This window comes from Canis lupus, chromosome 1 (genome assembly GCF_048164855.1).
Source record: "Canis lupus baileyi chromosome 1, mCanLup2.hap1, whole genome shotgun sequence".
NCBI classification, from domain to species: Eukaryota; Metazoa; Chordata; class Mammalia; order Carnivora; family Canidae; genus Canis; species Canis lupus.
In genome coordinates this window covers 114,797,611-114,821,552 of record NC_132838.1, presented here as the reverse complement: position 1 = coordinate 114,821,552, position 23,942 = coordinate 114,797,611, and the positions used below count along the sequence as shown (strand labels likewise).

Below are 23,942 nucleotides of genomic sequence, written 5' to 3'. Positions count from 1 at the left end.
GATTGAGCCGCTTAGGAGTAACTTGCCAACTTTCTGCCTCTTACTTTCAAATACCTTCTTAATATGTAGTAATGTTTCGTGTGAACATGAACATTCTCCACTATATATGATCACTTATATATATGATCACTTATATATGATAAGACAGAAATGAAAAATCAGGAAATGAACACAGATGAATCTACCATCCAACCTAGTTTACCAGCTCTGCCAACGGTGTCTTACCTTCCGCTGTTCTTTTCCAAATCTGTAACCTATGGGTAGGTACAACTTTAAAAAAAAAAAAAATTGCTCGGAAACTACATGACACAGATGAATAAAATAAAAATTAAGTCATTTAACGAAGAGCCCTGGTGGACCAACCGATGTGAGATTTCTCAGGTCTCCCACTGGGAGAGGAGGACCCCTCACGACACAGCCCACCCGAAATATACAAAGAAGGGCCCAGAATGAAGAGCGGCTGCACCCTGCAGGAGCTCGGAAGGTGCAGAAAAAGTTGTCCTGGAAGGATTCGAATTCGCCGAGATTTGGAGGTCGTACACATTCTTTTGCATCTTCAGACGAAACCAAGGAATCTGCCCACGCTCCTTCACCGACTGCCGAAGCTGCAGCATCCGCAGGGGCCACGGGGAGGCGACGTGCCCACGCCGGGAACCGGGCACATCCCTCCAGGCGCCTGACTCCCCGACCCGACCCAAACCCAAACCCCAGGCCGTCCCTATATCCATCTCACGGTTAGGACCACGGCCACGGGGGAGGACCCTTCCTGACACCTCCGGCTCAGAGCCGCGACCTGCCTGCATCCAAGCCAAGAAGTCACGAGCAGCCGCCGCCTCCGATCGGAGCCGCCGCCTGCCGGGGGTGACGGCGTCTGCGCGGGGCCCCCACCCGCCCCCGAGGGCGCTCGGGCAGAGCCAGGGCCCGGCCGCCCAGGCGCCCAGAAGGAAGGAGGGTGCGAAGGGGCGGGGACCGCGGCGGGGCCCGGGGCCTGATGCCGTGTCTCCTCGGCTCGGCGGGGAGAGGCGGCTCCGTGCGCGTCTGCCCCGCGGCGCCCCCGCGGCCCCCACCCCGCGCCAGCCGCCGGCCGGCACCCGAGGGGCAGCGGGCGCACAGCTGGCGGGGAGGCAGGCGCCGGGGTCCGTCGGGGCGCAGCACCCGTCTCCGTCCGCTGGGGTCGCGGGGGCCCGGCGAGCGGGCATCGTGCCCCGTTGGGCCGGCCTGAGCGCGCTCCAGCCCCCGGGGCGGCCCCCGCACTCCCGCCCGGGAAGACGCGCCCCACACGCCCGCCCGGATCGCGACTCCCGACGCCTCCCGGCCCCGCCGTCGGCCCAGAGCGGGGCTCGCGTGGCGCCTCGGCCGCGGAGCCAGCGGTGACCCGGCGGCCTTCGCCCCTCGAGCCCGCTGTCCGCGTGGACGCGCAGGGGACACACACGCAGACCAGGCGCACACGCGCGGAGGCTTTATTTGCGCTGCGGGGCGCCCGGCGCCGGCCGCGGGCTCAGAAGACGCTCACGGACTCGAGCTGCAGGTCCCCGCCCACCTCCAGGAGGCGCACGCGCGCCGGCGGGATCCGGTAGCGGAAGTGGTGGTACTCGGAGTCGCCGACCACCGCCTGCGGGGCGAGGGGCCGCGCTGCAGGGCCGCGCCGTGACCCGCCCCCCGCCGGGCTCCTCGGGCTCGTCGCCCCCCGCCCTGCGCCCTGCCCCGCTGGGGGACCCCCGCCCTGGGCACCGGGCCTCGCTCGCGGCTCCGTGCCCTGCCACGCCCCTGCCCTCTGACACCAGTGCGGATGCGCTGGGGGAGGGGAGGGGAGAGGGGAGGGGAGGGGGAAGGGGAGGGGAGAGGGGAGGGGAGAGGGGAGGGGAAGGGAGGGGAGGGGAGCGGAGGGGAGGGGGGCCCACCCCCACCCCCACCCCGCCCTGCTGGCTGCGCTCCCACCTCCGCCGGCAGCCGCCCCGGCTTCCCTGCGGGCGGGGCCTGGGTCTCGGGGTGGGGGGGCCGCCTGGGGGAGCAGGGACCCACCTTGAAGCCTTCGTCCGTGGCGATGAGGAGCACGTCGAAGGGCTGCCCGCGCTGGAAGGGGATGCCCGTGCCTCGCTCCTCGCGGCCCCAGGCGCCCTGCTCCAGGGTGTTGAAGACCACGGTGGACTCATCCAGGCGGGGATTGAAATGCAGCGCAGCCTCGCTCCCCGGGGCCTCGCCGCACAGCAGGTTCACGTAGAACCTGGTGGGTGGTGGGGGGAAGGGGGTGCGGAAGGACCTCAGGGGCCTCGGGCCTGGCTCCCCTTTACCAGAGCACGGACCAATATAGAGACCGGGAACGGCGCACACCACAGGGAGGGCTGTAGACTGCGGCCAGGAACCCAGATTCCGGGGGACCCAGAAACTTCTAGGTGGACACATCCACCACACGAGGGTCACCGTGCAATGGCCTGGGTCCCCCTCGATTTCCAAAGCCTCTGAGAGTTGCCGTGAGTCATGGTGCCAATGGCCAGGGTGCTCCCCATTCCTACACTATCCCCTTTCCTACAAGGCTGGGAACAATACCATGGACCCCATCATTCCTGGTTTCCCCAAACTCCTACTGTAGCCGACCCCGATGTCTCAGGGCTGACTGCGTGGGTTTCCCAGATGCCCCAGGCACCCCCCCCCCCCATCACAGGACATATTTGCAGAGTTCCTGGGGATTCCGGCTGGGAGGCGGAGGACTACAGGCAGGAACCCTGAGATTGCCCTGGAGCCCCAGTTTCCTAGGGACACACGGGCACCCCAGCCTGTACACAGCCATGGGACACAGAGTGAAGACCTGAGATTCCAGAAAGTCAGCCAAGGTCTGGGGATTCCAAGCCCCTGGGGGACAAAGGTGGCCCTGGCATCCTCGGGTCTGGGCTGGAAGTGTTGGGGTGAGCTGAGCCTGGACAACTCCCACCCCGACTGCTGGGCCCCTGCTGGGCCCCGGCTCTCACCTGCCAGCCTTGTTCGGGACCACACCCCGAATCCTCATCACAGTGCCGACTCGGATGCCCTCGGGCAGCGAGGTCTTGTGGGGCACGTTCTGCAGGAGCAGCGGCGGGGAGTCCGAGGGGAGCAGGGGTGCAGGGGAGAGATGCACAGGGGTCACCCCAGGGAGCAAGCGACCAGGACCCCGATCAGCACAATCAGGGAGAAGAAAGGCCCCAGAGAGAAAGGGGAGAGGCAGAGGCAGCGGCAGAGGTGGAGAGAGACACGGATCAGTGGAGACAGGGAGACCCCGAGGGAGCCTCCAGGGGCACTAGGAGCCCTGGGACGGGCTGGGTCAACCCAAGAGCCACAGCCCAGGCTCTTCAAGCACCCCTGGCACCCGCTTTCTCCTTCCCAACAGGCCACCTCAGGCGGGCCCAGCCCCTGCCCTAGTCCGGTGGGCCTTGGGTCCAAGCCCCCCCAGCCCCCCAAGCCCCCGGCCCCGGGGCACTCACAGAGCTCCCTGCCATGGCTGGGCTGCGGGGGCAGGCAGTGGCGCTGCTGGGGATGGCTGCTGGGACCTCATATGAGGCGGGGTGTGGCAGGCCTGGCTGACTCATCCCCCCCCTTTCCACGCCCACCACCCACACCTGGCACAGACCCTGGCCCTGGGGCCACCTGGCCCAGCACCCCATCTCTGGGGACCAGGATTCCCCTCACTCCCTGCTCCTTTGAGCTAATGGTCCTAATGACAGATCCCAGGGAACCACCAGGGCCAGAGGGGACCCGGGGAGCCCCCGTCCAGGCAGCCCCCTTCCTGCAGCTTGGCAGCCAGAAGAGAGTATTTTGCCCATTTTATCTGGGGAGACTTGGCCCGAGGGGCCGCGCCGGGGGCTGGAAGCGCGGGCCCCCTCCCAGGCTGGACCTCCCGCCCAGGGCTGGGCTGCACCCCGACAGGCCGCCTCAGCCCCCCCCAATCCTGACCCCGCACCGACAGCCACAGGACAGGGGCTCCCAGGGGCCGGGGCTTCGCCTGAGGGGCGCCTGGGGCCCGGGGGCCCAGAGCAGAGGCCCGCACCCAGGAAGTGCTCCCGGAACGTGGTCCAAAGAAGGAGTCACTCAGACTTGCCAACTGGGGCCACTGCCCAGCGTCGGGGCGCGCCTGCGCACTCGGGACCCCTGCGCTCAGCCCGGCCTTAGGGGCATCGGCGCCCCCATTCCGCACACAAGGAGCCGGGCTCAGAGGGGGAGGCTGATGCCCAGAGGCCCTGGCCCGGCCTCCGCAGTCCCTGTGGCCCTGCCTTCCCTCGGCCCGGGCAGTGTCTGTCTTGTGCCTCAGTCCCCAAGGGTGCGCTGGGCCCCAGCCCCGGCCGTGCCTCTGGCTCCCACTGCCTCCCCCAGGTGTCCCTGTCTGTCCCTCCCTCCAGACTCCCGAGCTCTGTCCTGTTCCACCTCCCAGGGCTGCCCGCACCCTCCCAGCCAGCCAGCTCCCAGGGGCAGGGACGGCAGGGGACGGCTGTCCTAGGCCGCCCACACCCAGACCCAGGAGGATGACAGCAGCCTGGGACCCTCCACCCCAGCCCACTGCCAGCCCCACAGCCCGGGCCCCACAGGAGCGCTCCAGGATAGGAAGGGTGGGGTCAGAGGGAGGAGCTGGCAGATGGGTCTGGAAGGCAGGGAAGAGGCAGGTGGGGCAGCTGAGCAGAAACCCCTCCTAGCAGCCAGCAGCCCTCCTCCCCACCTGCGCCACCTGCTCCCCGCTCCCACTCCTGCCCCACCCCGCAGAGGCAGGAGGCCTGGGGCAGGGAACACAGTGGAAACTCTGGGTGGTGACAGCAGACCCAGAACCTGATCCACCGCCTCACTGTCCCCCAGGCCTCCCAGACTCTCCATCCTCCCACCACGCGAGGCACCCAGGTGGGGCACAGCTTGGGAGCCAGGGCCTCGGAGAGGGAGGCCGAGTACTTGTGTTTGGGGGGGCCCACAAGCACCCCCAGTTTACAGGGGAGCACACTGAGGCCCAGAGAGGGGCAGCCTCTCAGCCTACGCCACAGGGCAGGGAAGCGCCCAGCGCTGGGTGGGGCCGGCATGGGCCAGGCCAGGCCATGGGGACTCCCAACCCAGGGCCCAGGGGCCCGAGATGTCCCAGGGTGATGGGCCCACCCCCCACATCAGGGTGTCCACTCTCTGGGCCCCGCCTCTGGGGCGGGGATGGCAGCCCCTGGTCCTTCCCTGGGCTCCTCTTCGCGCCTGGAGATTTCTCCCCGCGTGGCCGCCCTGCAAGTCCCAGCTTGACTTGGGTGCTTGGCCCAGCGTTTGCCCGTGATCCCTTATGGCGCTGGTCGCTGGCCCATGTCTCAGCTGGGCTCAGAGCTGCGCGCCCTGCTGCGTCCTTGTTCTCCTCTGTTCATCATCCTCCCATCAGTTCCGGAATGATATTTGCGGGAGCAGTTTTTTCATTTCCAAGGAAGTAGTGAATGTGTTTGTTTCTCAATACTCTCACTCCTCCCCCCCCCCCCCGCCCCCGCCCCACCAGCTGTACTTCCCAGGGGAAACGTGCTCAATGCGCAGGGTGTTGCAGATTGTCGACCAGGGTTCTGGGCTTTGTTTTTCGTTTTTGTTGGTTTGTTTGTTTGTTTGTTTGTTTGAGATTTAATTATTTGAGTGAGTACAGAATGAGAAACACACAGAGAGAGAGCAGGATCGGGTGGGGGTGCACAGCAGGCTCCCCACTGAGCAGGGAGCCCAATGTGGGTTCCATCCCAGGGCCCCGGGATCCTGACTTGAGTTGAGGCCAGACGCCTACTCGCCTGAGCCACCAGGCGCCCCTGATGGGGAGATCTGCCGAGTGTGCAGACGTGAGCCACCGCCACCCCCATGGAGACTCCTGGCCCCCCCAGACGAGCCAGCCCCCTCCGCTGCTTAGGAAGCCACCGCCACCCCTTGGCAGTTCATGGCCACAGGGTTCACTTGCCATGACCCTCAAGAGGAGGGGTGAGCAGACTGAGCGGCCCGCCCCCGGCCTCCTTCGGGAAGCTACTGGGGTCAATGCAAAGGAACTCACTGTACCCCCGTCCCTGTCCCAGTGTCCAGTGTCGTGGGCACTGAAGATCCCAGGCTCTGCCAGCGGCAGCTTGTTGGGGGCTCCGGCTTGTTTGTGGTTCCCGGGGAAGACCATGCAGGGGCTGCGTGGTTTTGTACAGGGCCATTCAAATGCGGGAAGGACACCTCTCTAGCCTATTTCTGTTTTTCTTTTCTTTTTGTTTTTTTTTGTTTTGTTTTGTTTTGTATTGTTTTGTTTTTGTTGTTTTTTCTTTTTGAAAGAAAATTTGTTTATTCCTGAGAGACACAGAGAGAGGCAGAGACACAGGCAGAGGGAGAAGCAGGCTCCATGCAGGGAGCCCGATGCGGGACTCGATCCCAGGACCCCGGGATCACGCCCTGAGCCCAAGGCAGCCGCTCAACCACTGAGCCCCCCGGGGGTCCAGGCTGACTAGGTCTTAGGCCAGAATCCAGTGCAAGCCTCTCAGCTATTTATAGACAGTGCATTTCCCCCGGCGGGTCCCTGCAGATGGGAGGCAGTTTCTGTCGCCTTTGTCCCATTGATAAACTGAGCTCAGGGAACTCTCTTCCATATTCGAAGCTGCACCTGGGAGTTTACCATGGATTCAGGTCTAAGTGTTTCCACTTGTTCCAGCACATTCTTCCAAGTCACAGGAATAACGTATCCGTGCCTGAGCTGGAGATACCCTGACTTCTTCTTTCTCCTCATCTTTCCATCTTTCCTCTTTCCTTCCTTCCTCCCCCCTTGCCTCCCTCCTGACTCCTTCCTGCTTCCCCACCTCCCTCCCTTCCTTCCTTCTCACCACCCCTGAGGGACTGGGTCCTACAGCCATCAGGTGGGCTGCTCACGTGGTGCCCCGGTGGGGGAGGGTTCTGGGGCGACAGTAGTGGGCTGAGGGCTGCTGTCCCACTGTGGCATCAGAGCTGGTGACAAGGGTGCTCAGAAGAGGGTGGTCCTCTGCACCTGGGTGGGAGTGGGTGAGAAATTCAGAACCTGGTGTTGATGTTGGAGTCAGGCCTCTGTTACCTTCAGCGTGGAATGACTCCCTAGTCTTCCTTTGTCTTGAAGACCAGGACACCTGGGAAGATTGGAGGTCGAGGTATCCCCATCACTAGAGTCAGGTTACAAGCTTTGGGCAGAGGACCCACAGAAGGGACACCGTGTGCATCCCATCAAGGTGCCCACCACCTCCTCGTATCCTGTGGTGGGTGGATTAACTTAGATCACGTCACTAGTGGTACTTCCCAGCCTGGCCCACCATGAAATCACCCATTTGTTCTTTGTCATTAGTCAGCGTTTTGTGGGAAGTGCTGGGAAATGATGCAAATGTCACAATCTTCACTAAACTTTATCATTTCATCATTCACATCTGCTATAGACTGTGTCCCCCCAGATTCCTAGGGTGAAGCCTCATCCCCAGTGGGATGGTATATGGAGGTGGGGCCTTCAGAGGTGATGAGGTCATGAAGGCCCAGCCCCCATGAGTGGGGCTGGTGCTCTTATACCAGGACCCCAGGGAGCTCTTTTGCCCCTTTGATGGAGGAACAAAGGACTAGCTGAGGACAAAGCATGAGCCCAGGGTGGCACATTGACAAGTCCTTGAAACAGGCAAAGGAACATTCCTCCGCGGACTCAACTGCCTCTATCTTCATACTTTGCTAAGGGCAAAAAGCAACCTAAGCCCGACCCCCAGGATCCTGTGAGTCTACTTTCACATATACAAATTCCTTTAGAAATTTCCTTTATCTCTAAATCCCCAAGATATATGTTGGCAATCGTCCCCCAAGCACATGGCCCACCAACATACATCTGAAGGGTCTGATGACTCAGGCTTTATTAGACGGTAATAAGTGCCCTTTTCCCAACAATAGCTACCCCCTCAAGGTGCTGGAGACCTTGCTCCCGAAATTCCTGAGAGTGCACTATCCTCAAACCCTTCCCGACTCCCCGGTACATAATCAGCCACCCCTCCCAGGCCCCGGGCAGCAGCTCTTCCTGCCCACGGGTCCTGTCCCCCGGGATTTAATAAAACCACCATTTTGCACCAAAATGTCTCAAGAATTCTTTCTTGGTCGTTGGCTCCGGACCTCACCCCACTAAACCTCACCCATATTCCAAAACTTCATCCCCTTCAGCCATGTGAGGACACAGGACAAGAAGGCCATCTATGGGGGATCCCTGGGTGGCTCAGCAGTTTAGCGCCGCCTTCAGCACAGGGCATGACCCTGGAGTCCCGGGATCGAGTCCCAGGTCGGGCTCCCTGTATGGAGCCTGCTTCTCCCTCTGTCTGTGTCTCTGCCTCTCTCTCTCTCTCTCTCTCTCTCTCTCTCTCTGTCTCTCATGAATAAATAAATAAAAATCTTTTTTTTAAATAAAAATCTTTAAAATAAAAAAAAGGCCATCTATGAACCAGGAATCGGGTTCTCACTGGACACCGCATATGCCGGTGTTGACTGCAGGCTTCCAGAAGCATGAGAAATAAATTTGTGGTTTTTCTAAGCCCTCCGGTTGGTGGTACTTTGGTCATAGCATCCCCGACAGGGTAAGATGACAGATCAGTAGGGACGGAGGGCTTCGGGATTACTCACGGTGTCATTCCGCATGACGCTCCCTGTCCCCCATCAGCCTGTGGGAGTCCGTGCCAGCTGGTGGGGCTGTCCCACCCCAGCACTGTGAACGCTTCCTTCTCCTCTGACACAGGAAGCTCTCCCTGGCACATCTTTTGCCTTGGCACATCCCCTGGGAGCTCGCAAACAGCCATCCCTAGGAGTTTCTGTTGTAGGGAAAGGCACAAGCCTTAGGAACCAAGACTGGGGCAGAGTCCCCTGGGGTGCCTCCTCAGGGGACCCGGGGGGGGGGGGGGGAGGGATGTGGGAATCCTGACATGGGTCTGCACCTGGAGGGGAGCCCGACCCTGTGCCTCTGCCCTCCCAGGGTTTCTCAGCAGCGCCCAAGAAGCGAACTGATGTATCCAGCAGGTCGACAGGAGAAAGGCACCTGCACTTATGTCACCGGCCACCTGAGGCCTCCTCAGGAAACAAAGCCTCTAAGAAATCGCTAAACCCTCATGCTTTTTTATTTTTAAATATTTGATTTATTTATTCATGAGAGACACAGAGAGGGGCAGAGACACAGGCAGAGGGAGAAGCAGGCTCCCTGCGGGGACCCCGATGTGGAACTTGACCACAGGACCCTGGGATCATGACCTGAACTCAATCACTGAGCCACCCAGGTGACCCTAAAGTCTTGTGCTTTTATATTAAGCTAACAACAGGGGTAATTGCGGAGAAGTCCCTAATTTGTGGGGTGGGTAAAGGCAGAGAGGAATTACTTTTACAAGGCCTATTTGTATAGAATTCTCTAGGTCTCAACTGGGGTGGAGAATGTGACTCTCCTACTGGCCCAGGGTTAGTGTCTGGCACAGGGGACATTTTCTCCCCTGTTCTCAGGAAGCAAATAGGACTTTAAGTGGCCTTCTTGCCTCTTTTATTTTGCAAGTGCTATTAGTTCAAAATAATCCTTACACTAACGGGGCATATTTTGGGGTGGCACATGGGGCACCCTTCAACATACACGCATGTATTTACACCTGTATTTCTTTAACTTTTGTGTGTATAATAATACTCGTCTGTCACAGAAAGGCAAACAGTGTGACTGCATTCCTACCTGGTCCCTGGGGTAGTAAATTCATAGAGACAGGGGTGCCCGGGTGGCTCAGCCAGTTAAGCTTCCAAACATCAGCAGGGGTCCTGGCTCAGCGGGGAGCCTGCTTCTCCCTCTGACCCTCCCCCTGCTCATACTCTCCCTCAATCTCTCTCTCTCTCAAATAAATAACTAAATCTTTTTAAAAATTCATGGAGATAGGGAATCCCTGGGTGGCTCAGCGGTTTAGCGCCTGCCTTTGGCCCAGGGCGACATCCTGGAGACCCGGGATCGAGTCCCGCGTTGGGCTCCTGGCGTGGAGCCTGCTTCGCCCTCTGCCTAAGTCTCTCTCTCTATGTCTATCATGAATAAATAAATAAATAAATCTTTTAAAAAAATTGATAGAGACAGAGAGTAAAGGCTGGGGGCCAGGGGCTGTGGGAGTGAGGAATCAGTGGCCGCACAACGACGTGAATGTACTTGTGTCACTCAACTGTACACTTAAAAAACAAGTAACACGGGGCAGCTCAGCCGGTTAAGTGTCTGACTTCAGCTCAGGTCATGATCTCAGGGCCCCGGGATGGAGCCCCGCTCAGCAGGGAGTCACCTTGTCCCCCTCTTTCTCCCTAGCCCTCTCCCTCTACCCCGTCCCCTGCTTCTGCTCTGGCTCCATCTCTCTCAAACAAATACAGTCTTTTTTAAAAAAAGAAACACACAATTAACATGGTAATTTTATATTTGTATGCTTTAACATAATAAAAAAGATTTAAAAAATAAAATAAAAAAGATTTTTAAAAGATTTTACTGAGGCGCCAGGGTGGCTCAGTCGGTGGTGGCCTTTGGCTCAGGTCATGATCCCTGCATCCTGGGATTGATCCCCCATGGGGTTCCCTGCTCAGAAGGGATATTTATTTATTTATTTTAAAAACGTCTTTACAGTTTGAGAGGGAAGAGGCAGAGGGAGGAAGACTCTCAAGCAGTCTGAGGGAAAGGGAGATAGAGAGGGAGAGGGAGGAAAGAAAGGAAAGATGGAAAGAGATGAGGAGAAAGAGAAAGTCAGGGTGTCTCCAGCTCAGGCACGGATACGTTATTCCTGTGACTTGGAAGAATGTGCTGGAACAAGTGGAAACACTTAGACCTGAATCCATGGTAAACTCCCAGGTGCAGCTTCGAATATGGAAGAGAGTTCCCTGAGCTCAGTTTATCAATGGGACAAAGGCGACAGAAACTGCCTCCCATCTGCAGGGACCCGCCGGGGGAAATGCACTGTCTATAAATAGCTGAGAGGCTTGCACTGGATTCTGGCCTAAGACCTAGTCAGCCTGGACCCCCGGGGGGCTCAGTGGTTGAGCGGCTGCCTTGGGCTCAGGGCGTGATCCCGGGGTCCTGGGATCGAGTCCCGCATCGGGCTCCCTGCATGGAGCCTGCTTCTCCCTCTGCCTGTGTCTCTGCCTCTCTCTGTGTCTCTCAGGAATAAACAAATTTTCTTTCAAAAAGAAAAAACAACAAAAACAAAACAATACAAAACAAAACAAAACAAAAAAAAACAAAAAGAAAAGAAAAACAGAAATAGGCTAGAGAGGTGTCCTTCCCGCATTTGAATGGCCCTGTACAAAACCACGCAGCCCCTGCATGGTCTTCCCCGGGAACCACAAACAAGCCGGAGCCCCCAACAAGCTGCCGCTGGCAGAGCCTGGGATCTTCAGTGCCCACGACACTGGACACTGGGACAGGGACGGGGGTACAGTGAGTTCCTTTGCATTGACCCCAGTAGCTTCCCGAAGGAGGCCGGGGGCGGGCCGCTCAGTCTGCTCACCCCTCCTCTTGAGGGTCATGGCAAGTGAACCCTGTGGCCATGAACTGCCAAGGGGTGGCGGTGGCTTCCTAAGCAGCGGAGGGGGCTGGCTCGTCTGGGGGGGCCAGGAGTCTCCATGGGGGTGGCGGTGGCTCACGTCTGCACACTCGGCAGATCGCCCCATCAGGGGCGCCTGGTGGCTCAGGCGAGTAGGCGTCTGGCCTCAACTCAAGTCAGGATCCCGGGGCCCTGGGATGGAACCCACATTGGGCTCCCTGCTCAGTGGGGAGCCTGCTGTGCACCCCCACCCGATCCTGCTCTCTCTCTGTGTGTTTCTCATTCTGTACTCACTCAAATAATTAAATCTCAAACAAACAAACAAACAAACAAACCAACAAAAACGAAAAACAAAGCCCAGAACCCTGGTCGACAATCTGCAACACCCTGCGCATTGAGCACGTTTCCCCTGGGAAGTACAGCTGGTGGGGCGGGGGCGGGGGGGGGGGGAGGAGTGAGAGTATTGAGAAACAAACACATTCACTACTTCCTTGGAAATGAAAAAACTGCTCCCGCAAATATCATTCCGGAACTGATGGGAGGATGATGAACAGAGGAGAACAAGGACGCAGCAGGGCGCGCAGCTCTGAGCCCAGCTGAGACATGGGCCAGCGACCAGCGCCATAAGGGATCACGGGCAAACGCTGGGCCAAGCACCCAAGTCAAGCTGGGACTTGCAGGGCGGCCACGCGGGGAGAAATCTCCAGGCGCGAAGAGGAGCCCAGGGAAGGACCAGGGGCTGCCATCCCCGCCCCAGAGGCGGGGCCCAGAGAGTGGACACCCTGATGTGGGGGGTGGGCCCATCACCCTGGGACATCTCGGGCCCCTGGGCCCTGGGTTGGGAGTCCCCATGGCCTGGCCTGGCCCATGCCGGCCCCACCCAGCGCTGGGCGCTTCCCTGCCCTGTGGCGTAGGCTGAGAGGCTGCCCCTCTCTGGGCCTCAGTGTGCTCCCCTGTAAACTGGGGGTGCTTGTGGGCCCCCCCAAACACAAGTACTCGGCCTCCCTCTCCGAGGCCCTGGCTCCCAAGCTGTGCCCCACCTGGGTGCCTCGCGTGGTGGGAGGATGGAGAGTCTGGGAGGCCTGGGGGACAGTGAGGCGGTGGATCAGGTTCTGGGTCTGCTGTCACCACCCAGAGTTTCCACTGTGTTCCCTGCCCCAGGCCTCCTGCCTCTGCGGGGTGGGGCAGGAGTGGGAGCGGGGAGCAGGTGGCGCAGGTGGGGAGGAGGGCTGCTGGCTGCTAGGAGGGGTTTCTGCTCAGCTGCCCCACCTGCCTCTTCCCTGCCTTCCAGACCCATCTGCCAGCTCCTCCCTCTGACCCCACCCTTCCTATCCTGGAGCGCTCCTGTGGGGCCCGGGCTGTGGGGCTGGCAGTGGGCTGGGGTGGAGGGTCCCAGGCTGCTGTCATCCTCCTGGGTCTGGGTGTGGGCGGCCTAGGACAGCCGTCCCCTGCCGTCCCTGCCCCTGGGAGCTGGCTGGCTGGGAGGGTGCGGGCAGCCCTGGGAGGTGGAACAGGACAGAGCTCGGGAGTCTGGAGGGAGGGACAGACAGGGACACCTGGGGGAGGCAGTGGGAGCCAGAGGCACGGCCGGGGCTGGGGCCCAGCGCACCCTTGGGGACTGAGGCACAAGACAGACACTGCCCGGGCCGAGGGAAGGCAGGGCCACAGGGACTGCGGAGGCCGGGCCAGGGCCTCTGGGCATCAGCCTCCCCCTCTGAGCCCGGCTCCTTGTGTGCGGAATGGGGGCGCCGATGCCCCTAAGGCCGGGCTGAGCGCAGGGGTCCCGAGTGCGCAGGCGCGCCCCGACGCTGGGCAGTGGCCCCAGTTGGCAAGTCTGAGTGACTCCTTCTTTGGACCACGTTCCGGGAGCACTTCCTGGGTGCGGGCCTCTGCTCTGGGCCCCCGGGCCCCAGGCGCCCCTCAGGCGAAGCCCCGGCCCCTGGGAGCCCCTGTCCTGTGGCTGTCGGTGCGGGGTCAGGATTGGGGGGGGCTGAGGCGGCCTGTCGGGGTGCAGCCCAGCCCTGGGCGGGAGGTCCAGCCTGGGAGGGGGCCCGCGCTTCCAGCCCCCGGCGCGGCCCCTCGGGCCAAGTCTCCCCAGATAAAATGGGCAAAATACTCTCTTCTGGCTGCCAAGCTGCAGGAAGGGGGCTGCCTGGACGGGGGCTCCCCGGGTCCCCTCTGGCCCTGGTGGTTCCCTGGGATCTGTCATTAGGACCATTAGCTCAAAGGAGCAGGGAGTGAGGGGAATCCTGGTCCCCAGAGATGGGGTGCTGGGCCAGGTGGCCCCAGGGCCAGGGTCTGTGCCAGGTGTGGGTGGTGGGCGTGGAAAGGGGGGGGATGAGTCAGCCAGGCCTGCCACACCCCGCCTCATATGAGGTCCCAGCAGCCATCCCCAGCAGCGCCACTGCCTGCCCCCGCAGCCCAGCCATGGCAGGGAGCTCTGTGAGTGCCCCGGGGCCGGGGGCTTGGGGGGCTGGGGGGGCTTGGACCCAAGGCCCACCGGACTAGGGCAGGGGCTGGGCCCGCCTGAGGTGGCCTGTTGGGAAGGAGAAAGCGGGTGCCAGGGGTGCTTGAAGAGCCTGGGCTGTGGCTCTTGGGTTGACCCAGCCCGTCCCAGGGCTCCTAGTGCCCCTGGAGGCTCCCTCGGGGTCTCCCTGTCTCCACTGATCCGTGTCTCTCTCCACCTCTGCCGCTGCCTCTGCCTCTCCCCTTTCTCTCTGGGGCCTTTCTTCTCCCTGATTGTGCTGATCGGGGTCCTGGTCGCTTGCTCCCTGGGGTGACCCCTGTGCATCTCTCCCCTGCACCCCTGCTCCCCTCGGACTCCCCGCCGCTGCTCCTGCAGAACGTGCCCCACAAGACCTCGCTGCCCGAGGGCATCCGAGTCGGCACTGTGATGAGGATTCGGGGTGTGGTCCCGAACAAGGCTGGCAGGTGAGAGCCGGGGCCCAGCAGGGGCCCAGCAGTCGGGGTGGGAGTTGTCCAGGCTCAGCTCACCCCAACACTTCCAGCCCAGACCCGAGGATGCCAGGGCCACCTTTGTCCCCCAGGGGCTTGGAATCCCCAGACCTTGGCTGACTTTCTGGAATCTCAGGTCTTCACTCTGTGTCCCATGGCTGTGTACAGGCTGGGGTGCCCGTGTGTCCCTAGGAAACTGGGGCTCCAGGGCAATCTCAGGGTTCCTGCCTGTAGTCCTCCGCCTCCCAGCCGGAATCCCCAGGAACTCTGCAAATATGTCCTGTGATGGGGGGGGGGGGGTGCCTGGGGCATCTGGGAAACCCACGCAGTCAGCCCTGAGACATCGGGGTCGGCTACAGTAGGAGTTTGGGGAAACCAGGAATGATGGGGTCCATGGTATTGTTCCCAGCCTTGTAGGAAAGGGGATAGTGTAGGAATGGGGAGCACCCTGGCCATTGGCACCATGACTCACGGCAACTCTCAGAGGCTTTGGAAATCGAGGGGGACCCAGGCCATTGCACGGTGACCCTCGTGTGGTGGATGTGTCCACCTAGAAGTTTCTGGGTCCCCCGGAATCTGGGTTCCTGGCCGCAGTCTACAGCCCTCCCTGTGGTGTGCGCCGTTCCCGGTCTCTATATTGGTCCGTGCTCTGGTAAAGGGGAGCCAGGCCCGAGGCCCCTGAGGTCCTTCCGCACCCCCTTCCCCCCACCACCCACCAGGTTCTACGTGAACCTGCTGTGCGGCGAGGCCCCGGGGAGCGAGGCTGCGCTGCATTTCAATCCCCGCCTGGATGAGTCCACCGTGGTCTTCAACACCCTGGAGCAGGGCGCCTGGGGCCGCGAGGAGCGAGGCACGGGCATCCCCTTCCAGCGCGGGCAGCCCTTCGACGTGCTCCTCATCGCCACGGACGAAGGCTTCAAGGTGGGTCCCTGCTCCCCCAGGCGGCCCCCCCACCCCGAGACCCAGGCCCCGCCCGCAGGGAAGCCGGGGCGGCTGCCGGCGGAGGTGGGAGCGCAGCCAGCAGGGCGGGGTGGGGGTGGGGGTGGGCCCCCCTCCCCTCCGCTCCCCTCCCCTCCCCTCCCCTCCCTTCCCCTCCCCTCTCCCCTCCCCTTCCCCCTCCCCTCCCCTCTCCCCTCCCCTCCCCCAGCGCATCCGCACTGGTGTCAGAGGGCAGGGGCGTGGCAGGGCACGGAGCCGCGAGCGAGGCCCGGTGCCCAGGGCGGGGGTCCCCCAGCGGGGCAGGGCGCAGGGCGGGGGGCGACGAGCCCGAGGAGCCCGGCGGGGGGCGGGTCACGGCGCGGCCCTGCAGCGCGGCCCCTCGCCCCGCAGGCGGTGGTCGGCGACTCCGAGTACCACCACTTCCGCTACCGGATCCCGCCGGCGCGCGTGCGCCTCCTGGAGGTGGGCGGGGACCTGCAGCTCGAGTCCGTGAGCGTCTTCTGAGCCCGCGGCCGGCGCCGGGCGCCCCGCAGCGCAAATAAAGCCTCCGCGCGTGTGCGCCTGGTCTGCGTGTGTGTCCCCTGCGCGTCCACGCGGACAGCGGGCTCGAGGGGCGAAGGCCGCCGGGTCACCGCTGGCTCCGCGGCCGAGGCGCCACGCGAGCCCCGCTCTGGGCCGACGGCGGGGCCGGGAGGCGTCGGGAGTCGCGATCCGGGCGGGCGTGTGGGGCGCGTCTTCCCGGGCGGGAGTGCGGGGGCCGCCCCGGGGGCTGGAGCGCGCTCAGGCCGGCCCAACGGGGCACGATGCCCGCTCGCCGGGCCCCCGCGACCCCAGCGGACGGAGACGGGTGCTGCGCCCCGACGGGCCCCGGCGCCTGCCTCCCCGCCAGCTGTGCGCCCGCTGCCCCTCGGGTGCCGGCCGGCGGCTGGCGCGGGGTGGGGGCCGCGGGGGCGCCGCGGGGCAGACGCGCACGGAGCCGCCTCTCCCCGCCGAGCCGAGGAGACACGGCATCAGGCCCCGGGCCCCGCCGCGGTCCCCGCCCCTTCGCACCCTCCTTCCTTCTGGGCGCCTGGGCGGCCGGGCCCTGGCTCTGCCCGAGCGCCCTCGGGGGCGGGTGGGGGCCCCGCGCAGACGCCGTCACCCCCGGCAGGCGGCGGCTCCGATCGGAGGCGGCGGCTGGGTCCCCGCCCGCACTGGCCGCGTGCCCCGCTGTGGATGGAGCCAACCCGGGTGCGGGCGGCGCTGGTGCCTTCCCTCTCAGGGCGGTGGCCTGGGGTCCGCGCGGGCCCGTCGGGAGCCACGTCCCGGAAGACGCTCTGGCCCGGAGCCCGCCCGGCAGCCGGACCTCCCATCCCCGGGCCGCCCGGGCGGAGCCGTCTGCAACCACCGGCGCCCTAGGTCCTGACCGCGCCCGACCTCACATGAAGCGGAGCGAGCGTAGGATCGGAGTCTTTTCAGGATCCCGCTTCTGCCCCTGGAGATCCTTTAGGGAAAAGCACCCCTTCCCGGAGCCCTTGAGACAGTGTCTCTGGGTGGGCCCTGTAAGGAAGGGATCCCTCTCGCCGGGTGGACCAGAGAAAGTCTGAATTCCCTCATGGAACTAGGGAGGTCATTGTTGAATGACTTAGTGTTTATTTTTATTTGCCCGTTCAAGTACTTGTAATCAACTACAAATTTTATAGATATGACACATTCCTAGGGAACAAATTTCAGAAGTAATTGATGGAAAGGAAGAGCATTTATTGGCACAACTGGTAAAGGTAGTTGGGGTTTTTAGATTAGACCGTAGTGATCCATCCCAGCTAATTTTATCTATCTATCCTCTATCTATCAAATATTTTATTTATTTATTTATTTATTTATTTATTTATTTATTTATTTGAGAGAGAGAGCAAGCAACCATGAGAGGTGGGGGGAGGGACAGAGGGAGAGGGAGAGGCAGGGTCCTAGCTGAGCGGAGCCGAGCTCACCACTTGATCCCAGGACCCTGAGATCATGACTTGAGCCGAAGGCAGATGCTTAAGGGCCTGAGCCACCCAGGCGCTCCCCTGTTAATTTTTATTATCATTATTTTTTATTTTATGAAACTTCAACATTTTAAGTAGGCTCCACGCCCAGTTTGGAGCCCGATGCTGGGTTGAACTGAGAAACCTGAGGTCAAGGCCTGAAACTCAGATCCAAAATCAGATGCTTAACCAACTGAGCCACCCAGGCACCCCTGTTAATTTCTTGATTTTCTTTTTTTTTTTTTTTAAAGCTTTTATTTATTTTTTCATGAGACACAGAGAGAGAGAGGCAGAGACAGAAGCAGGCTCCCTGCAGGGAGCCCAACGTGGACCTTCCGGGGTCTCCAGGATCAGGCCCCAGCCAAAGGCGGCGCTAAACCGCTGAGCCACCCGGGCTGCCCAGTTTCTTGATTTTCACCTTTGTCTTGCAGCAGACAAGCAGAATGGTTTTTTTTTGGTTTTTTTTTTTTTTTTTTTTTTTTTTTAAGATTTACTTATTTATTTATTTATGACAGACATAGAGAGAGAGAGAGAGGCAGAGGGAGAGGCGGGCTCCATGCCGGGAGCCCGACGCGTGACCCGATCCCAGGACTCCAGGATCATGCCCAGGGCCAAAGGCAGGCGCCAAACCGCTGAGCCACCCAGGGATCCCCAGAATGTTTTTGTTTGTATAAAATACACAATCAGGTATTTGAAGGTGATAAGGAAGCATGTTATCAACTCATTCTCCAATGCGTGTAGGAAGAAAAATTACTTTACAACGGTTCGCATAACAAAAAAAAGTATTTTTATACAAAATTTTAGAGCAGGTGAAACTACGTTGTAATGAGAATAGAGAGCCGATCACTGGCTTCCAGGTGCCAAGGGTGTGCTTGGGAAAGAGGATGAGGGACACATTCTGTGCCTTGACTGTATGACCAAGGGGTCATGCAACTATATGTTTTGCCAAAATTCATGGACTGTACACCTACAGAGGCTGAATTTTATTATTGTGTGTATTATAAAGAAAATTGAGGGATCCCTGGGTGGCGCAGCGGTTTAGAGCCTGCCTTTGGCCCAGGGTGTGATCCTGGAGACCTGGGATCGAATCCCACATCGGGCTCCCGGTGCATGGAGCCTGCTTCTCCCTCTGCCTGTGTCTCTGCCTCTCTCTCTCTCTCTCTCTCTCTGTGTGACATCATAAATAAATAAAAATTTTAAAAAAACATTTAAAAAAAGAAAATTGATATTAAAAACAACCTTAATAAGATTAATTAAAAAAACAGGGGGCACCTGGGTGGCTCCGTGGTTGAGCTCCTGCCTTTGGCTCAGGAAGTGATCCTGGAGTCCTGGGATCAAGTCCCATATCGGGCTCCCCGCTGCGAGGCTGCTTCTCCCTCTGCCTCTCTCTCTGTGTCTCTCATGAATAAGTAAATAAAATATATTTTTTTAAATGGGGTGCCTGGGTGGCTCCATCAGTTAAGTGCCTAACTCTTGGTCTTGGCTCACGTCTGGATCTCAGGGTGATGAGTTCAAGCCCTGAGTTGGGCTCCATGCTGGGTGTGGAGCATACTTGAGAAGACAAAATGAAGCCTGATTTCCCAGTGGTTTATTTTTTTTATTAAAGATTTTAAAAATTTATTCAAGAGAGACACAGAGAGAGAGGGGCAGAGATATAGGCAGAGGGAGAAGCAGGCTCCCTGCAGTGAGCCTGATGTGGGACTTGATCTCAGGACCTGGGGATCACGACCTGAGCCAAAGGCAGATGCGCAACCACTGAGCCACCCAGGTGTCCCTTGGGATCTGTTAGTATACATTTTTACTTGATACATATATTTGATATATTTATTATATGTGTGTATATATGTATTTATTGTCCATTTCATCACTATGAAATGTCCCTCTTTGTCTCTGGTACAATTTCGTTCTTTCTTTTTTTTAAAATAGGCTCCATGCCTGTTATGGAGCTTGAACTCATGACCCTGAGATCAAGAGTCACGTACTCTACTTACTGAGCCTGCCAGACACTGCAATTTATTATTTTTGTTTTTTAAAATATTTTATGTCTATCATAAAAAAAAAAAAAAAGGGATCCCTGGGTGGCGCAGCGGTTTGGCGCCTGCCTTTGGCCCAGGGCGCGATCCTGGAGACCCGGGATCGAATCCCACGTCGGGCTCCCGGTGCATGGAGCCTGCTTCTCCCTCTGCCTGTGTCTCTGCCTCTTTCTCTCTCTCTGTGTGACTATCATAAAAAAATAAAATAAAATATTTTATTTATTTATATATTTGAGAGAGAGAGAGAAAGAGAGAGAGCAAGTCCATGGGAAAGCCAGGATAGAGGCAACGGGGGAGGGAGAGGGAGAGAAAATCTGAAGCAGACTCTGTGCTGAGCATAAGCCTGACTCTGGATGGATCCCTCCACTATGACATCATGACCTGAATCGATGCTCAGAATCGGATGCTCGATCCCAGGACCCCGGCATGATGACCTGAGCCAAACACACACACTCAACCACCAAGCCACCCAGGTGCCCATCCCCATTTTAAAGATTTTATTTATTTATTCGTGAGAGATACATCTTTTAACATCTATTGTGTCTGATAGTAATTTTGTCCTTCTTCCTCTCTTATGGTTATTGTTGGTATGGTATATCTCCTTTTAAGTTTTTTTTTTTTTTTTTTTTAAGTAATGCCTACACCTGACATGGGGCTCAGACTCATGACCCCAAGATCAAGAGTCCCACACCTCTCAGACTAAGCCAGCCAGGTGCCTCCATGATTTATCTTTTCTCATCCTTTTACTTTCAGCTTATTGGTGTCTAAGATCTAAAGTGTGTTTTTATGGACAGCATTCACTTGAATCTTGCTTTCTAATCCAGTCTGATGATATGTTACTAATGGATTGCTTCATAATCAATTACCCAATAACTTAGCACCATAAAATTTTTACGATTTTACACAGTTTCTGAAGTTAGGATCCAGGAGGGGCTCACCAAGGTGGTTGTGGCTCTGATTTTTCCACGGAGTTACATTCAAGCTGTCTGTGGAGTTGCAGTCATCTGAAAGAGGCTTTCAAAAACTCTGGCTGTGGCCAAACCCACTAGTTGCCTGATTGGGTATGGCTCACAGGCTAATAGGTCGTACATTTTTAAATAGCTGAAAACAATAAAAAGAATATTTCATAATACTAAAATTTATATGAAATTCAAATCTCAGTGTCCATAACTCAGGTTTTATGGGAACACAGCCAGGCTCTTGCATTTCCGTACTGCCTAGTGGCGGCTTTTGGGCCTCTTCAGTGGAGTTCAGTGGCTGTGGTGGAGGCTAGATCCCTAGATCACCATGGTGGCCCTTACAGAAAAGGTTTGCAATCTCTGCGCAGAAGGCTTGACTCAGACTAGTGGAGCATCCTCAGGGGAGGCTCACACACATGGCTGTTGGCAGCAGTTTTCAGCTACTTGTCACATAAGCTATTACACACGACTGTTCCAGAAGTGAGACTCCTCCAAGAGGAGCGATCCAGGAGTGAGAGAAGCGGAAGTGTCTCTTACAATCTAACTTTCTGCCGTATTGTTAGTTAAACACATCAAGCCAGGTACAGCTTAGGAGGGGAGTTCTCAGGGGTGTGAGCACCCTTGGAGGCCACCTTGGTTGCTGACTATGGCAAGTCTCTGCCTTTTGATTGGAATGTTTATTTCATTTACATTTGATGTAATCGTTGATATAATTGGCTTCCTGGTTACCTTTTTTGCTATTCGTTTTTACTCTGTTAATCCTTCACTAACAGGAGCCTGAGTGGCTCAGTAGTTGAGCATCAGCCTTTGGCTCAGGACATGATCCTGGGGTCCTGGGATTGAGTTCCGCATCAGGCTTCCTGCAGGGAGCCTGCTTCTCCCTCTGCCTATGTCTCTGACTCTCTCTCTGTGTCTCTCATGAATGGATGCATAAAATCTTAAAAAAAAAAACATCCTTCACTATCTTCTTTGGTGTTAAACAATTTTCAGTGAACAATTCAAATTCCTCTACTGATTTTTTTTAGCAGTATTTTTTTGAAAGCTGGTTTTTAAGTGGTCATCCAGGGGTTACAAAACACATCTGAACTTATCACAGTCAACTGTATTTATTTATTTATTTATTTATTTACTTACTTACTTACTTATTTTTAAATGTTTTCTTTTTAAAAATACAGATTTTATTTAAAAAATAAAGATTTCAAAAAAAATTTTTTAAAATAAAAAATAAAGATTTCATTTTTAAGTAATCTTTGCACCCAGCGTGGGGCTCAAACTCACATCCCCAAGATCAAGTTGCATGTTTTACTGACTGAGCCAGCCAGGCGTCCCACTTACCACAGTCAAATTTAAGTTAATACTGCCTTAATTCCAGTGGAATATAGGACCTTTGCTCCATATATCTCTATTTCCCACCCCACTGTATGCTATTATTTTCAAATATATCACATACAGATATGTGATATACTCTACAACATAGTGTATTATAGTCTTAATTTTATACAATAATTTTTAAAAGAAATCAGAAGAGGAGCACCTGGCTGCCTCAGTCAGAAGAACATGCATGCAACTCTTGATATTGGGGTCATGAGTTGGAGCCCCACATTGGATGTAGAGATTACTAAGAAAAATAAACCAAAAACTATAAAGAAATAAAAAATAAGTAAACAGAAAAATATATTTATTGACTTAAAAAATATTTATCTGCATACTTGTACTTCCTGAGGCTCTTCGTTTCTTCCTGTGGATTTAAGTTTTTGCTTGAGGTCAGTTTCTTTTGGTGTGAACGACTTCCTAGAGAGCAGTTCTACTAGCAATGAATTCGGAGCTTTTGTTCACCTGAGAATGTCTTTATTTTGCTTTCATTTTGAAATACATTTTGTTGAATATAGAATTTTTTGTTAACAGTTTTATTTTTCTTAGCAGCACTTTGTTTTTTTTTTTTTTAAGATTTTATTTATTTATTCATAGAGACACAGATTGAGAGAGAGAGGCAGAGGGAGAAGCAGGCTCCAGGCAGAGAGCCCGACATGGGACCCGATCCAGGGTCTCCAGGATCACGCCCTGGGCTGCAGGCGGCGCTAAACCGCTGCGCCACCGGGGCTGCCCTCTTAGCAGCACTTTGAATCATTCAATTACTTTCTGACCTTCACTGTTTCTACAAAAGTTAGCTGTTAATTGTACTGCTGTTCCCCTCTATGTGATGAGCTGTTTTTCACTTCCTGCTTTCAAGATTTTCTGTGTCTTTTATTTTATTCCAGCAGTTTTGTCTATGATGGATCTAGGTGTGGATCTCTTTGTGTCTATCCTACTTGTAGTTCATTGAGCTTCTTGGATCTATAAATTAATGCCTTTCATGAGTTTTTGGTAAGTTTGCAGCCATTATTTCTTCAAACATGTTGCAGCAGTGATAGAAAACTACACATGACCCCTCCAGCTTTTCTGGGAGGAGCTCCAGGCTGGCCCCTCCAGGCTCTGCTACTGATTTGTCTCTCCACTGCCATCCCAGGGGCAAAAGAGAGTAGTCTCCCCTCCCGTGTGGCCAAGAAGGAGGAAAAGAACATCTCAGACTGGAGGCTGCCCAGGTCAGCCCTCATCCTTTCCCAATCTCCTCAGCATCCATTCCAGGTCTGAGGGCCTACAGTACATCCTTGACCAGTGTTTGCCAAAGAGGCAGAATCATCTGTAGAGTTTAAGAAAAATATTGATCCCTAGGACCCACTACTGAATTACTAGGCTAGAACATATGAAATTAGTGACTTTTAGTCTACAAAAAAATGGCATATTTATATGGCTTAACTTAATAATGGTCTGGGTTGGGGTCAGGTATCAATATTTTTTAAAAGCTCCCCAGATGACATCCAAGTTTGAGAATTAGATTAGAAGAATAAATGAGAAATTAAACTGAATGAATGAAGGAAGGAAGGAATAGACACCGAGAAATGCCTGAATAATGGCTATGTGAATAAGTGAGTGAGTGAGTGAATGAATAAAGAAATGAATGAATGGGTGAATTAAAGTGTAAATAAATCAACACATGATTAAATCAACAAGAATGACTATGGGAGGCCTGGGTCACCCAGTGGTCGAGCGTCTGCCTTTGGCTCAGGGCCTGATCCCGGAGTCTGGGGATCAAGTCCCATATTGGGTTCCCTGCATGGAGCCTGCTTCTCCCTCTGCCTGTGTCTCTGCCTTTCTCTCTCTTTCTGTCTGTATTTCATGAATAAATAAATAAGATCTTAAAAAGAATGACATTGTAAGAAGATAATTGAATGGATGGCAGATGGTTATGGAAGGAGGGAGAGATGAAATGAGAGATAAATGCACAGACAGTTGGAAATGGATGGAAGTGTAGTTCCTAAAGAGATGGATGGATGACAGGATAGAGAATAAGGAAATGGATGGCTGAACAGAGGGATGAATGGGCATATGGAGGAGGGATGGATAGATGTGATGGAAGACAGAGATTTGCATGGACAAACGGAAGAATGAAGAGATGAATACGTGAATGAGAGCTGGATGTAAGGACAGCTGAATGGAAAGACAGATGGATGA

At 56.6% G+C, this 23,942-nt stretch overlaps 2 protein-coding genes across 2 annotated transcripts; one reads left to right on the top strand and one right to left on the bottom strand.

Annotated features, from left to right (window-relative positions):
* Positions 1-1,444: 1,444 nt before the first annotated feature.
* LOC140606060 (galectin-7-like) lies at positions 1,445-3,600 on the bottom strand. The gene is made up of 4 exons (XM_072778872.1): positions 3,456-3,600; positions 2,967-3,055; positions 2,023-2,224; positions 1,445-1,612 (listed from the first exon to the last, which is right to left on the bottom strand). The coding sequence occupies exons 1-4, from the start codon at positions 3,558-3,560 to the stop codon at positions 1,499-1,501; spliced, it is 510 nt and encodes a 169-aa protein (XP_072634973.1). The 5' UTR covers positions 3,561-3,600; the 3' UTR covers positions 1,445-1,498.
* A 10,195-nt stretch (positions 3,601-13,795) lies between these two features.
* LGALS7B (galectin 7B) lies at positions 13,796-15,950 on the top strand. The gene is made up of 4 exons (XM_072778859.1): positions 13,796-13,940; positions 14,341-14,429; positions 15,173-15,374; positions 15,783-15,950. Exons 1-4 carry the CDS (start codon positions 13,836-13,838, stop codon positions 15,894-15,896), a joined length of 510 nt encoding a protein of 169 aa, XP_072634960.1. The 5' UTR covers positions 13,796-13,835; the 3' UTR covers positions 15,897-15,950.
* The last annotated feature ends 7,992 nt before the right edge of the window (positions 15,951-23,942 follow it).